At 36.8% G+C, this 14,878-nt stretch overlaps 1 protein-coding gene across 2 annotated transcripts in view; it reads left to right on the top strand.

The window, feature by feature from the left end:
• The window catches only part of ATRNL1 (attractin like 1), a 425,814-nt gene that overhangs the window by 365,291 nt on the left and 45,645 nt on the right, over window positions 1-14,878 (top strand). For both annotated transcript variants that reach the window (XM_056494988.1, XM_056494990.1), the window contains one exon: window positions 9,049-9,163. In XM_056494988.1, the coding sequence (XP_056350963.1) occupies window positions 9,049-9,163 (115 nt within the window). The remainder of the gene's footprint in view (window positions 1-9,048; window positions 9,164-14,878) is intronic.

Below are 14,878 nucleotides of genomic sequence, written 5' to 3' on the forward strand. Positions count from 1 at the left end.
ACCAAATCCTTTATACTGTAAGTCTATACTGCCTTAGTAAAAATTATACAGGTTATGTAATATTTTAAAGGAGCAGAATTTTTCCCTTTTTTTTGATAGTAAATAATCTGTCTCTTTAAAAAAAAAATCTAAGCATTCCATCAGATATGTTGAGCTAACATGAGTAACAAGAATAAATAGTTTCATTCATGCAAGTAATTGTGTTTGCTTTAATGCAAAGTTTTTCCAAGCACTAATTCTCATGTGTCTAATTATTTGTCAGATTAGATCCTGTAGCTTCCATTTCTTTGGTGCATTTTTAGTGAAATTCTGAATATGAGCACAGTAAGTACTAACAATCTTGATGGGGAGATTCTTAGAAAGCAACATTAAATGATAATACTTGAGCTTGAGTTTATTTGCTGGATTTTTCAAGGACACAATTAATAAATGCATAACAGTGTCAGATTTGCAGCTGGTGTAAATCAAAATAGTTCTGCTGCTACTCAAGTGCTGTGCTGATTTAAGCAGCTGATATTTAGGATTTGAATTAATTCATAAGATTAAAGTGAAAAAACTACTCATTTATGTTTTGAGATTGGTGAATGGTCAGAGTAGGTGATGGAGGTCCTCAAGAGGGGGAAGTCAGACACATCTTGCAGCACCTTAGACAAGGTTTGGTTTGTGCTTTCACACTCCTGCCAACCTGCCCTCTCCCTTCTCCCTTGCTGGCAGCAGCCTCTGCCAAAGCAGTTTAACACCTGCTGCTGCTACCACCATAAAACACAGCCAAACCAGGCTCCCTTTTGCTACCATCCCATACTTTTTCCTTGGATAACAGAAATCTTTTATTTATCATTGCTCTTCCTGCTGCTGGAGCAGCTACAATCAGATCCACATGCAGTCACTAGCATGAAAACTTCTATAGACTTTCAAATCTTAAATAGGGATCATTTGTTTCAGAATGGTTTTGGCTCTGGTGTACACACTTTACAGCTGTCCTTGGGCCATGGCATGGACAATGAAAATAAAAGCTCTGTCATGCTTTCAGACTTCTGTTCATATCCTCCCTGCATTCCCTAGTCTGTGATCTGTGTAAGTTGTCATGATAGAAAGTAATTTGTTATTCTGGTGCCATTAACATTTTTTCCTGCATTAAGAATATTGCCAAGTTTGCACTTTAATCCCTTCTGCTGACAGCTAGTTTTCACAATGTCTTGATTTAGTTCTCTTTTTTATTATTACAATTCCAGGTAGAAATGTTTTAATTTATCATTCACTGGGCATCCTGCATATGGCCAGGAGGTTAGAAAAGAACTTGAAAAGGCATTGTTGAGGAAAAGTTCACTATCACTGTATTTTGGATGACATACAGGATACTATATTTTCTTTCCAATTTTGCAAGAAATGCAAAATGCAGCATAATCCTTTCAGGCCACTCACCTTTCCCAACCCTCACGTCTGGCATAGATCTCCTAAATGATGATCAAACCTTATCTTTTATGACTCTAGGGTGCTACAGAGCTACAGGAATAAGGTCTCTGCAGTCTCAAAAGGTAACTTAGTCAGAACTTCTGTCTTCTGTCTGAGTTTCACTGTCACAATGACAGATTGAAACTTTAGATCCCCTCCTGAGCAAAGGACAGCCCTTCTGGGCTCCTCATGGACATGTCAAAAACCTGCAGCTGGTTCAGTTTACTTGTTCCCCACAAAAGCAGCTTTTACAGTGCTCATGCTTAGCCCTGCCTATTGCCACAGCTATTGTCAGCCTGCAAGAATTTAAACTGTGCCTTGTACTTTATCTTTCCCAACCCTGTAAAGTTAGTAGTGGCTCTGAGGGGACCATGTCCTCTTCTGCAGGCAGTCTGAGGTAAGATTAACCCATTGTGACATATGGGAATGACTCTGCTCTGAAGTGATCAGCCCAAGCTCAAGCACTGATGGACTGTCAGTCATTCATCCCCAGGGAAATGAGTTTTCATAGATGAGTCTTTAAGGCTGAATTGCAAAGGAATAATAGAATTCTCTACTTCTCATTTCTAATCCTTGGAGATCCAGCAGATATGCCCATCTGGGAAACAAATGCCCATTAGCATCACTTCACTGCACAGCACCACTTTGACTTACAGGATGGCAGTCAGAAGAATTTACAGGAAGGTACCTGGGGATACATGATTCCTGGTATATGCCACAGACACAGAGTCTCAGGTGCTTTTCCCAACAGGATCTACCTGGATGCTGCCAAGATAAATTTCTTCTCACAAACTGGACGCTGTCACTGCTAGCCTTTAATCAGACTTATAGAGCTTAATAGGGGAATATTCTGGAAGCTCTAGGGGATATCTCTGGCAGTAATCCAGTACAACTGCTACACACACCATCCGCTCTAAGTTATGTTCAATATTTTCCATATTAACCTGGAATTACCCTCATTAATGGGCAAGATGTGTAGTAAAGTAAAACCAAGTTTATTTAACAGTATGAAGGCACAGGGTGTTGCATACATGGGCACACAGATAAAGAAATGCAGTCTTTCATTCCTTGCAGCCCTGATGTTTTAACTTAGCTTCAATGTCTTGTGCTCTGTTCAGCCACTCGTGAAAATCAAGAAAATTCCAGGATGGTGCAGACTGATGTCACAGTTCAGGAAAAGCAATCTTTAGGCAGTAGGACAAAAGCTGAAGAGCAAACCTGATAAGGAGTTCTTTCTGGAAACCCCATTGAAAATAAATGCATCTGCAGGTGTTTCTCGTAGCTTGGTCTTAATAAATCACTTTCAATCAAAATGTCAATTCATAACATTCTTGCTAATGAAATGCTACATGACATAGTATTAAGTTTTGAAATGAAGTCTCTTACTAGATTAACTGAGAGTAACTTTGTTGTAAATAAACATAGTTCTTACCATAAAAATATTGCTTTCTGAGCATAAACACTTTAAGACTAATATAATAATTTAATATCAGTACAGAACTAACAACCATATTCTACTCAGAAAAGACTGCATGAAGGATTGCAGTCTGTCATTGTTAGAGCTCAGATAGAGAAGCAAGACAATAAATAGAAGGATAACAATGCAGATTTTGCACTGGGGCCATAATAACAGCTTTGTAATCTTAATGTATTCTATTTATTCTTCATTTCCACTGGTTTTCTTATGGAAAATAATGTTCCAGCAAAGTCTGAGTTTTCCTTTTCTATTTTGAAACAAGGAAATTAATGATTTGTGTTCTGCAAAAACAGTGGGGCAGAATTACAATGGAAAGATAATTTGCTGTTGGAAAAATAATGATAAATAATAGTATAATTTTGGTTGGGTTGCATTTAATTATCAATAAACATGTTGATCTCAGCTTTATTAGACACGCTAGGAGTTTTCAGGGAAAACTTGTTCATTTTCAGGGACTGGTAGGGTTGGTGGAGTCCTCCCAGTAAACTGGTGCAGCTGCATGGCTTGGTCACAGAAGCAAGGTGGTTGCCTCAGTCTCTTCCAGTATAGGTAGAAGAATTATGAGATACAGTAGAAAGTTCACCAGCTTTTGCTGCTGTTGGTAATGTGGTTTGTACCTCCCATAGGTTAGTGAGACCTCATTAGCCAAAACTAGAAATCACTCAGAAATCCTCAGGCAAAAGAAGGTGCAGTGTAAAAACTCAGAGTGCTGAGGACACTCGGGCTCTGAGCCATTCCTGCAGGTTTAAATGAGGTGAAGCTTTCCATTCACTAATTGCAAGAGAGGAACTTTATGTGGTGTATTAAATGAAAGTCTTCAGTGGATGCTCAAAATTTCTGTAAAACCCTGGAGTCACATGAAGAACTGGTGTTTCCTCTACTAGCCACAAGCAATGTTCAGTACCCCAGCCTTGCTTATTTATTCTGTGTTTCCTGGAGTATATTTCTCCCACACACAAATGATGTTTTGAGAAAGTTTTTTTTTTGTTTGTTTTTGTTTGTTTGTTTGTTTTGCATTGCACTATCATTAAAGCTCATTTCTCATTGATTAAATCTGTGGAGAAAAATGTCAAAACTTGTGGGTGGATGGGAAGCTCATACTCAAAAGTATGTTGATGAGCATTAGTTCATTAGTTCACCCAACACTTAGAACAGTAATGTGGTGTAGCACTGACAGTCTGCAGAACCAGCAGTGCTGATGGCAGGTTTTGTTTCTGGCTAAGTCTTTCCCTTAGCTCCAGCACTCTGGAAATGTCAGGTTCTCCTTGGGGCAGCTGCAGGTGCAGTGAAGGTGGTGGGAATTACTGGGAGGAGCAGACAGTGCTGCTTCTTTCTTCTGACATTACTGCTGGGTTTGATTCTCTTGGTAAATGACCATGGAAAGAATCAGGAGATAGGATGGAGGTTGTCTACAGGTGGGACTCTGTCATCTTCTCCTGGAAGGACCTGCAAAAGGGACAGTTGGAGTTCCTTCAGGAAAAAATGGCCAAAAAAAGCCCCAGCCAAATGACATCAGTGGAATTCTGTGATTTTGTGATTTTTCTTTCTTAGCATTGCTGAGAAGTCTGCCTTTACTGCACTGGAAATGGTCAGAACAGTCACAGCATTTGACACTTCATCTTTAATTCTAGGTCAGAAAATTTTGCCTCAAACATGCATTTATTGAAAGGAGAGCAAGGTAACCAGGGTTCATCCTTTTACCATAAAAAACTGAGTTAATATCTGCTTTCTTCTGTGTTTTAAAAGAAAGTGGCCACAACTGGAATGCAAAAACCTAATTTGATAAGGATGTTTTGGGATCAGCCACTTTATCCAGGGCAGCTGCAGGAGTGCCAGTGAATCCTGAGCAGGCACTGAAGAGACCAAAATGTGCCCAACAGGTAGAGATGACTTTCAAATCTTGGGAAATTTTTAATACTAATAGTGAGACTAACAGGTTTTTGAGGCTTTTGAATCTGCATCTGAATTTTACCAAAATCTAACCTGGGTTCTCAGGTGCATTTTGTAATCTGAGATTTGTGTATCCCAAATAAATCAAGTAACTCAGAAAGTAACCAAAGAATTTAGGAAAAGCACTAGAAGCTGAGACCAAATGAAGATGTGAATACTTGTAATATAACAGTCTGAATTTCCTCCTTTTCTGCATCTCTTACCTCTTCAGAAGACACAGTCTTTTTAGTCTTTTTTTTTTTTTTGTGTGTCTTTTTCATTTTTTACCCTCCTTTGAAGTCTTTCACATTAAAAATCCAGAAAAGTAGCTGTTTACATTCTGAATCTGGTCCTAATCCTGTTGCAGCAAGATTTGATTGTTTATTTGTCAAGGTATCTAGCTTAGTTTATGTGGAATTCACCAGGTTGATGCTGTTTTAATAATATGATTAAAAACAAAGTTTAAATTTGCATAATTAATTAATACAATAAAAAGCACAATTCGAGCTGTTGTTTAAGAAGAACTGAAATTCTTTTATAATGAATTCTTGTAAGTACTACTAAGACCATTTTAGTTAGGAACATTACATTGATTAATGCATAGCTGTTTGTATTTTAATACTTGATTTATGTATCAGATCTGTATTTGTGCACACTGTCAAACTTTATTCTGTTCTTGTCAAAATACTTATTGCTTCTGACAGGTGTAACATGCTCACATTAATCCTTAATTCCTTGATTCAATTTTCTAATTGCTTTTTTGGCATGAGTTTGGAGCCATTTAATCTTACATGAAGTATTTGTCTTATGGTATAATAATGCACTTTTAAAAATTGGATGCATAGCTTATAATGTTGAAGAAAATATATAGAGGGATATTACTTAGTACTGAAAATCAAAAGTTTTATAGCACTTCTGAGAGGCACCACTTCTTGGAATACAGATAGCACAAGAAGACTTTATACTTTTCATCTTCCCATATTCACAGTATTAAATATTTTCACAGATACAGATTGGGGCTGAAGTTTCAGTGCATTTTCCCCAGGGAGATGCTGAACACTTAGAGCAACTCCATGAGCATTCCCTGAGTCTTGGCTCTGCTGCTCTTCTCACCTCTCCTCACCTCTTGCTCTCTGCTGCCCATCCCACCCCAGGGGACAGAATCCATTTTCCAGCTCCTCCTTGGTCTGCACTCTTAAAGCTGATCAGCCCTTTTATCCCAAACTGACAAATACAATAATGCAAGATCTGGGGAGTGTTTCAATAAATAAATACATATACTCACCTCTTCTGCTGCTTTCTTCATAAAGCATGGATATGGCATCCACTGCCATGTGTTTTTCTGCCATCAATAGTAATATTGTCATCTGTCCTGTGAAGGAAAAAAAAGAAAAAAGTCGGCCCAAATCTGTTTCTTACAGAAACAGATCCAAAAGAATCTTTCCAAAGCTCATAATCTCACCAGGCAGCTGAACTTTGACTTTTTAAGACTTTCAGGAAAAGATTGGGAAAATGTAGAGCCTTTTCTCCAATAAAAATCAAGGAACCCATGAGGACAACTCCTGGTACTTATTTTCTATGAATAAATGCATGAATATATGCTTAAATTGTGGATAAAACTTTATCTGTTTTTTTACTGCCTGATTTAATCCTTACCCTCTCCACTTATTTTTAATTTCTATATCCTCTAGGTTGCTCCTTTTTTTCCCCTATCAATAGTAATGTTTGTTCTTTGATCCTTTTATTCCTTCACAGTTTTCTGCCATTTTTTTTTCACCTTCCCAACTGACACACATCTTTCTGTCATATTGCATGTAAAAAAGGGAATATAGGAGTAAAAGTTTATCAAATAAATGTTTGTTTATTATGTCTTCCACTGATAAAGTTTTATTAATCTGTGACTGTCATTTGAGGTTTTGGCAAAAAGTGTAAGTCACTTTCTGTACAAGGGGAAAAGAAAAAAAAGATAATTCTAGCAAGTAAATCATGGTAGATTACTGCTTTGGGCAAACAAACTTGTGCCTTATCTCTTCCAAAAAATCCATGGAAAATGCATGATAAATGGCACATTTCAGAGCACATGTTATGTCCCTGTGAAATAACTTTGATTCATGGTTATGTATTTATCTTTAAACAACTGACAAACCTTAGGCTATCTAAATTATTATCATTTGCTCTATGCTACTGTGTTATTTTGCTAGGGAACCTGAGTGATGTGAAGTAAGATAAGACACCTTGCTTTTGCAGTCATAATTTTTTATTAAGAATAGATAAGCACAAAATTCTTACTGTATTTTATTTTTGGATGAAGTGCTTTGAAAGAGTATTTATCAGAAATCATTCCCTCCAATTGTGTTTTGAAGAGCATTAGTATAAACTTCAAACAGAGAATGATGGGGCCTGCTGATCCAAGGGTTTATATTACACAGCAAAAGAAAATATCATCATTTGGATTTATAAGAAAGTAAGCACCAAATTAAAAGTCATACTGGTAATTTTTTTTCCTTTTTGTTTTGTGTCTGCATAAAATGTTCTGAATTACATTTTAAAATGAAGATTTCATTTTCTCTGTGTTTTCAAATAGTTGTTTGATTTGCTGTTGTGACAAGTCAGGAATATTGACTTAAATGCTCTATTGCTTGCATTAGTAAAACCAGCTGGAGCTTTTGGGGTTTTAGTTTTTTATTTCATCATTTGGTAAAGTTTTGGTGAGTGTAAGTTGTCACTCCCTATGGCATGGCAATTTTAAATTAGATGTCATTGTTTGCCCAAGTTCTTTAATGCTGTTGCTTTAAAAGAATTTACAGAAATGCCTTTTAAATATGACCATGAGGTCAAAAACAATATATATATATTTATCTATTTTTCACTGAGCAGTAATAAATGCTGGTTACTTGGAGGTAGAAAAATAGAAATTTATTATTGCTTTACATGATGGAAGTGCTTTTGTTTTCCTTATATCAAGTGCTTTGCAATGTATTTAACTTTGCTAAGCTATCATTTTTTCTTAGAATACTGGAATAAGTTGACATTTATGTATACATTGCATTTTTTATGTAAATAGAAAGTTTTCTGGCTTTGAATTTTGAATCAAAATGTCGAACTCATATTTTGCCTTGGAACATGACAGACATTTAGAGAATTTACAAACAGGGAAAGAAAGAAATGCTTATGCTGATTTTGACCTAATGCTTTTAGAAATACCTTCAGTGCTTGACTAAATGTTTAAGCTCTCAAAAGTGAAATGCCTATCTCTGAGTGAACACAAAACTTGGAAACATGGAAATGTGGGTACATCGTAAATTTTCATCTTAAAAACTTGTTATTTTATGCCTTTGTGAACTGCTTTGCTTTGTTTCCCAGCTCCTACTGTCCTTGGTAAATCAAAAACAATATGGTAGCAACCATTTAGTTGGTAGCTTACTGCAAATTAAATTATTGACATAGTTAATGAGAATTTGGTAACAGCACAAACCCCCTGCCATCAACACCACTGCAACCATATCTTTATATAAGATAAAGCAAGGTGATTGTCACACAGACAACGTTTTCAGAGAGTTTCTAAGCATATATTAATATAGTAGCACCTATTTTTGGCATATGCAAAAATAATCAGGAAGGTCCTGCCTTGAAGAAATCATTTCCTTAGCAGGACAGAGAGAAGGAAGAATTTCTGGTCTGGGGATCTCAAGAGGGACTTGTCTTTAGCCATTGGTATATAATATAGATTTACTCTCATTTTATAGTTTTGGCATTAGGCAGGCTAGGTAATGGATGCTGTTGAAGCAGAATTCTTTCACATGGATACTTCTTAATAGAGATGGGGAAATTGGCTACTCTTAGACACCAGTGTGTAATCAAAAGGTTTTGCTGCTTTCTAAGCTTTAATTTCATATTACTACATTTAGTATAAAATACACAAGCTGTATATATACAAGTTATAAAATTCAGTGCAATTTTGTTGTCCTTATGATGATTTATTTTTTTGTTTGGGTAGATCTGCAGCGTGGGCTGTCAGAGCCCATTTTTAAGTCGGTTAACACGGTTCAGACAATCTGCTTGAATGCAAAGAACTAATTAAGAAAAAATATCTTCCCAGCGTTACACTGTGCCTTAAAATAAACTAAAGGTGCACAAGTGCAAATGGAATGGAAATCTCAGAGGTTAACCTGTGTCTCTTCCTTTTGCAGGGTGCTCCTAAGCCCATTGCCATCGAGCCGTGCTCAGGAAACAGAGCTGCCGTGCTGACCGTGTTCCTGTGTCTGCCCAGGGGACCATCAGGAGTTCCACCTCCTGGGCAGTCAGGTAAGGCTGCCATGGTGGGTGAGGTGTCTGTCTCCTTCTGCACTCTCTGCCTGGCCAAATCACCCTCACACATCCAAAGTAATGGCACAGCAGATGGATACGAGGAGCTGCTCGGTCAAGCTGATGTTAAGTTTATCCCCAGTGTTTAATTTTTCTTGAGAATTTGGTGTCATGTTCAAATAAAAAGTCCAGTGATTAAGCCAGCCACATTTCATTAGGACTTCCTGAAGCAATACCTGTGCATGTCTGTATGCTCCAACATTGTCTCTCAGGGAAAAAAAACCTCATATGCAGTCACTTCCATGGTTTCAGCTCAAGCTGCTGTAAATGAGGCTGTACAGGGAATAGCAGGGAGTGTTTCACTTCAGGCTAAAATTTAGTGCAGCCTAGTTTGCACCATAAATCCCAACACTTTGCTAGCTGAGACTCAATTAAAATACTACTATTTCCCAGAATGCCTGTCAGATAAAACCTGGAATTGTGTGAGTGAATGCTTCTGTAGGGAGGTGATCACTTTGGAAGTGATCCCAGCTCATTTTAAAGAAGCACTTGCATTATCTGGAAGCACTTCTGGTGATGACCTACCTTCTCTGCTAGATCATTGTACAAAAACATTCTGATAAAACACTTCCTGAACAGGAGCTACCTGCCTGCACCTTTACAATGCTCTAAATAGCTGCCTATAATGATGTGACATGAAGGAAAGTGTAGACAGTATTGTCACACTGCACATGTGACCAGTTTATTCATTCAGAGTTCACAGGAGCTGGAGCCAAAATGAACACCTTTGCAGAAATAGCAGACTGCATGGTATGTGCCCAAAATGCAGGAATAAACCAGAAAATATGCTTTCAGGCTAACTTTTATCGTTAAGAGCCAAAAGAGATATCCTTTTAACCTTCAAAAATCCATTTAAGAGATTAAAAAGTATTGAGTAATGATGAGGGCAAACTCAGTTGACTTATGTTGGAAATAAGCTCAGCTGAGTGTTCTTCTTTTGGCCTGATCACTATCTGTTATTTATTTGGGAGTTTTAGTTCGTTTTTTGAGGGCGAGGGGTGTTATATTTTTTCCCTCTGAGTTCTGAGATGAGGGCTTACTTCTTAAAATGCTGTTTATGGCTTGGAATATCATTTTTGGAAGTGCTATGAAAATAAAAGTGTTACTGATGCTTTGTCAAATACATTTCCTGGAAGAAATATATAAATGTAAGTGCTCTGAAGAGAGCAATGAGAGAGGAAGGATGTTTAGCTTATTCCCTGTTCGTGTTTTAAGGAAATGAAAAAGAAATGAAGGTGTTTATAGTCTTGCAACAAGAAAAAACATTATGAAAGGAAATTAAAAGAAATTGTTGAAATTGAAGCTTAAAATGTTTTTGGAGGGAGTTCTTTTTGTTGCTTTCAAACTTACCTATTATGTACATCCTGACAGTAAAAATGTATTCATTTAGTTTCTTCATAACCAGCTTCTATTTACCATAGAAAGGAGTCTTTGAGAAGTAATTGTAGATCTTTGCTGTGTGTAAAGTAGACAGTGTATGTGTTTTGAAACAGGACTTGGGTTCAGCAATACCTCAGATGTGTCATTCTCCATGTTTCTCAACCTCTTTTTTACACATGTTTTGTTCTCCTGGTATGTTCTGTCTTCTCATTGCTTTGCAGGCATATATTTGGAATGTTGTTCTTCTATTTGTTACTGTGGTACCTGCCAGCCACTTAGTGTTTCAAAATACATAAATTATTTAGGCCTACAACTTTCAGGGTCAGAAGCAAATAGAAATGCTTGAGGTGTTCAGCCATGCTGCTTCAACCATTAGACATGGCTGTAATAATTTTTTCTCGTGCATGATGAGTTTTGTACTCATGGATTGCTCTATGTACCCATACCTAGGCCAGGCAGGAGCTATTATGCAATTTTGTTGGCATATCTGTAGCTCTGCTGATTCACTCCATTCCTGTCCTGCAGCACCCTGGGCTGCCTGGGAGCAGATGCTGTGAGAACTGCCAAGTTTTTGGAAATGATGTGGAAACTTTGAGCAGCACATTCTCTGTGTAGTTGGTTTCCCTTATGACCCAAGTTAGACAAAACCAATGATACTGAGGTGGAAGTCGTGTGTTCAGTAATTATGTCTTGCCAAGTAACATTAGAATCCTCTATTACTTGCACACAGCCATTTTCCAGCTCGTTGGGATCTCTATAGGACAGAACTGACAGTGTGTCAAGCATCTTTGTTTAAATGATGCATCAACAATACTCATTCCCAGTTCACACTGGGAGAGTGCAGGATTCATTCCTTCCATACACACAACCCAAACACAAGAAGGGAATGAATGGCTGTATTCTTACTGTCCTACAATTCCTCCAAAACTGAGGAAGCAAATTCTTTACATAAATAACTATGCTCCACTGGAGTTCTTAGTTATATACCTAATTTTTTAAGCTCTGAATTTGCTGAATTTTATTTTTCTGAGTTTTACGTTAACAAATATTTTGTTGAAAAACGTCTCTAAATATTAACAAAAAACAAACAACAAACCAACAAATAAACTAAACTCTAATGTAAAGGTTACTTTTTGTGCAGCATATGTTCTATACTTCACCTTTACTGGCAGCTGGAAGAAAAGTTGAAGCTACAGATGGTGGGCTTTGGCCAAAGGCTATGAACAGCAAAAAACTTCTCTAGGAAAGACCATATGTCCCAGTGCAGATCTGTGTGTTCTCTGCTTCCTGCAGAAAATACTCACTATTTTACAGACTTTCAACAACACTGCTGAGCACTCAGTCCTAATTCTCTAAATTCAACAGTTAAACCACTTAAAATCTGTGATTTAAGATAGATTTTATACAGATTGATTGTGCAGATTTGGTCAAAATATTGATAAAATTAATGTATTGCAAAAAAAAAGAAAAAAAAAAAAAAGAAACACTAGTCATTGTGATTCATGTATTAAGAAGGGATTTTTTCAATGAAGCAACTATTTGTAGAATTAAACATCCTGAAAAGCCAGAAAGGCACAAAATGTTGCCATCATGGTAGGTTAGGTGTTTCACAGCAGACCTTACATTTTCTTTTGGGTGTAAGCTAACAATTTAATTATACTTCCCTGAAGTAACTGAAGTAACTGTCTTTAAGTGAAAAAAATTAGAGGCAAAGTATAAATTAGAATGATCAATGCAAAACATGAAGTTAAATTTATCAGTTTGAAGTGACTGATAGAACATGTGCTTTCTTCATTCTATAGTTATCTCATTCACTGCACTGTACCTGTGTAATCAGAACAAAATTAGAACAAAAAATAGCAATTCTGTAGGGTTCACATGTCTATCAGTGCAAGTGCATCAGTGTAGTGCATATGTGACTTACAAGTTTTATGATACACTGGAAGCTGGAGATCTTCTTTTATTGCTGTAGTCTCTGACCCCATGATTTAAATAGCTTAAACTCCTCTAATATCAAAGCAGATCTAATAATGAGAGCAGCTGCAACCAGTTTTCTAGAAAGAACTAAATTGTACATCGCAAAGGGGATTGAACAAAACAAGTTAGACCAGAAAAAAGAGGATAATATATAACTTAATGCAGAAAAAGGTGCCTATGAATTATTAGCAGTGGAAGGCCCAAGAATAACTCCTTCAAGGTCTTCATACAGCTCTGGTGATATATTGGGCAATACAGAAAGAATAGCTTGGTAATGTGATAAATTCTGTTAAAAGAACTGTGACCATGTCATCATTACTACTAAAGCCAGCTAAATCCCATGCTTTGAGGTACTGAGTTATTGTACAAGAAGTTTATAAAACAATGTTTGCATCATTCTGGGATAAGGCCACTTTGTGCTGTAAAGCACAAAGAGAAATGAGAATATTAAACCATTTCAAAATAATTCAGAATCAAGGGGTGTAATTTCTGGATTATTTACAGGTTATTTTACTTTCTCACAACAGCACTTGCCTATCTACCAAGAGGGAAACAGTGATAGAACACCCAGCTGAGGAAATTCCCTATTGAGGCAGTGAGCTAATGGTCTCTGCACATGTGCACAAATGAGTCTCTGTTAAACCTTAGCAGATCTTTAACACCTCCATGGCTATGACTGGATGAGGTGACTCTGACTTAACCCATGAAATAACCCTTGGAAATTAAATGGAAGTTGGAATGGAAGAATGCATGGAATACTCTGTTGTTCTAAGTACAAATTAGGATGGCAGACCTCTGAACAGTGCTATCTGAAAGTTCCTGTCTGATATCCTTGACTCAAAACAGAATTTTGTGTAATTCTGGCTGCACTAACTGGGGTGTTCAATTCTACTTAATCAGCAAGCTACAGTAGGATCACAGAATCAATAAAACTACCATGCCATCTGCCTTCCCTGTCCTCACCATCATAATGAATAATGACTCATTAAGTGTTCTACAAGACAATTAGCTGTGGTTGAAAACAGTAACAAGTCTTTCTTGATTGTATTTATAATTTTCTCTGATTAAAATGCAAAAAACGTAATGCATATCATAAGAGGCACATTAACATAAATACGAATTAACTAATAGTTTTTATAGAGTATTATATTTAATTATAATGCTCAATTTTTCTGACCCTTGGAAAAAAAATCACAGCTTATGGCTTTTCATTTGTAGAATGCTATTTGTAGATGAGCATTCTACTATTTGTAGAATACTATCTCAGGATGCAGAACTGGTTGTAGACATACACTGGGCCATGAATTTCTACCTGCTACAAACACATTCCTTTGCACAGTCCTTTCACACTTGCAAAATGAGCCAATAAAGTCAGTAGTGCTACAAGGATGAGTATGGATTTTCCTGTAGAAAAATATAAGTAAAAGATGTAGCAGAAAACACACTGTCATTGAGACACACACAGGAGGGTTGAATCTCTGTTTAGTGAAAAAAACTGTGAACACTGAAAGTGGTGAGAAGCAAAGGGAAGGTAGACATAGGAATGGGAAGATATTCACAACTGATTATTTAGATTCCTAAACATCTAAAAAAGATCTAAAAACTTAAAATATTTCAGAAGGAGAAAGGAACACTGAAAAGTGATAGATGTCTAGATCAGAGCAAACACAGTTCTGCATTCGGTTTTTCCCAGCTGGCCCTACAAAGCCACATCCTACTTTTTATTTAAGCAAACACATTTCTCTGCACCATCCTGCTCTTTGTTCTGTAGCAAGCCACTTCTCTAGATTGAATGTTGTCTCTCCTTTGTAATTTTGGAGACAAAATATTGGCTTATTTTCATTATTTGCTGTTTTATTGACACTGATTCACCAAAGTATATTTTATATTTGTAATTTAACAGTAGTATTTAGGTAGGATAAAATGGCATGTAAACAGAGAAAACGTTAGAGGAAAGACCAAAACTAATTATACAACACACTTAGAAGAGACACCTCCCCCCATCAGGAGTAGCAAGATTTTTCAAATAATGAAATATCAAAACAAAAAAATCTCAGTTCTCTTATTTCCACATGCAACTGGAAACAAGTGAAACTATGTATTAAACAAAACCAGTGTGGATGTCTGGAACTTGTGTCAAAATACACGGGTGAGTCAGAGATTTTATTTATTATGCAAAGTTGCACAGTCATGTTTATTTGACCAGAAGCTCTACAATATTATAAAAGACTCAGTGGGGGAACAGAAATATTTGAGTTTCCTTTTATTGTTTAGACTGTGTGAAGACTGGGTTTAATC

Source organism: Oenanthe melanoleuca, chromosome 6 (assembly GCF_029582105.1).
Source record: "Oenanthe melanoleuca isolate GR-GAL-2019-014 chromosome 6, OMel1.0, whole genome shotgun sequence".
Taxonomy (NCBI): domain Eukaryota; kingdom Metazoa; phylum Chordata; class Aves; order Passeriformes; family Muscicapidae; genus Oenanthe; species Oenanthe melanoleuca.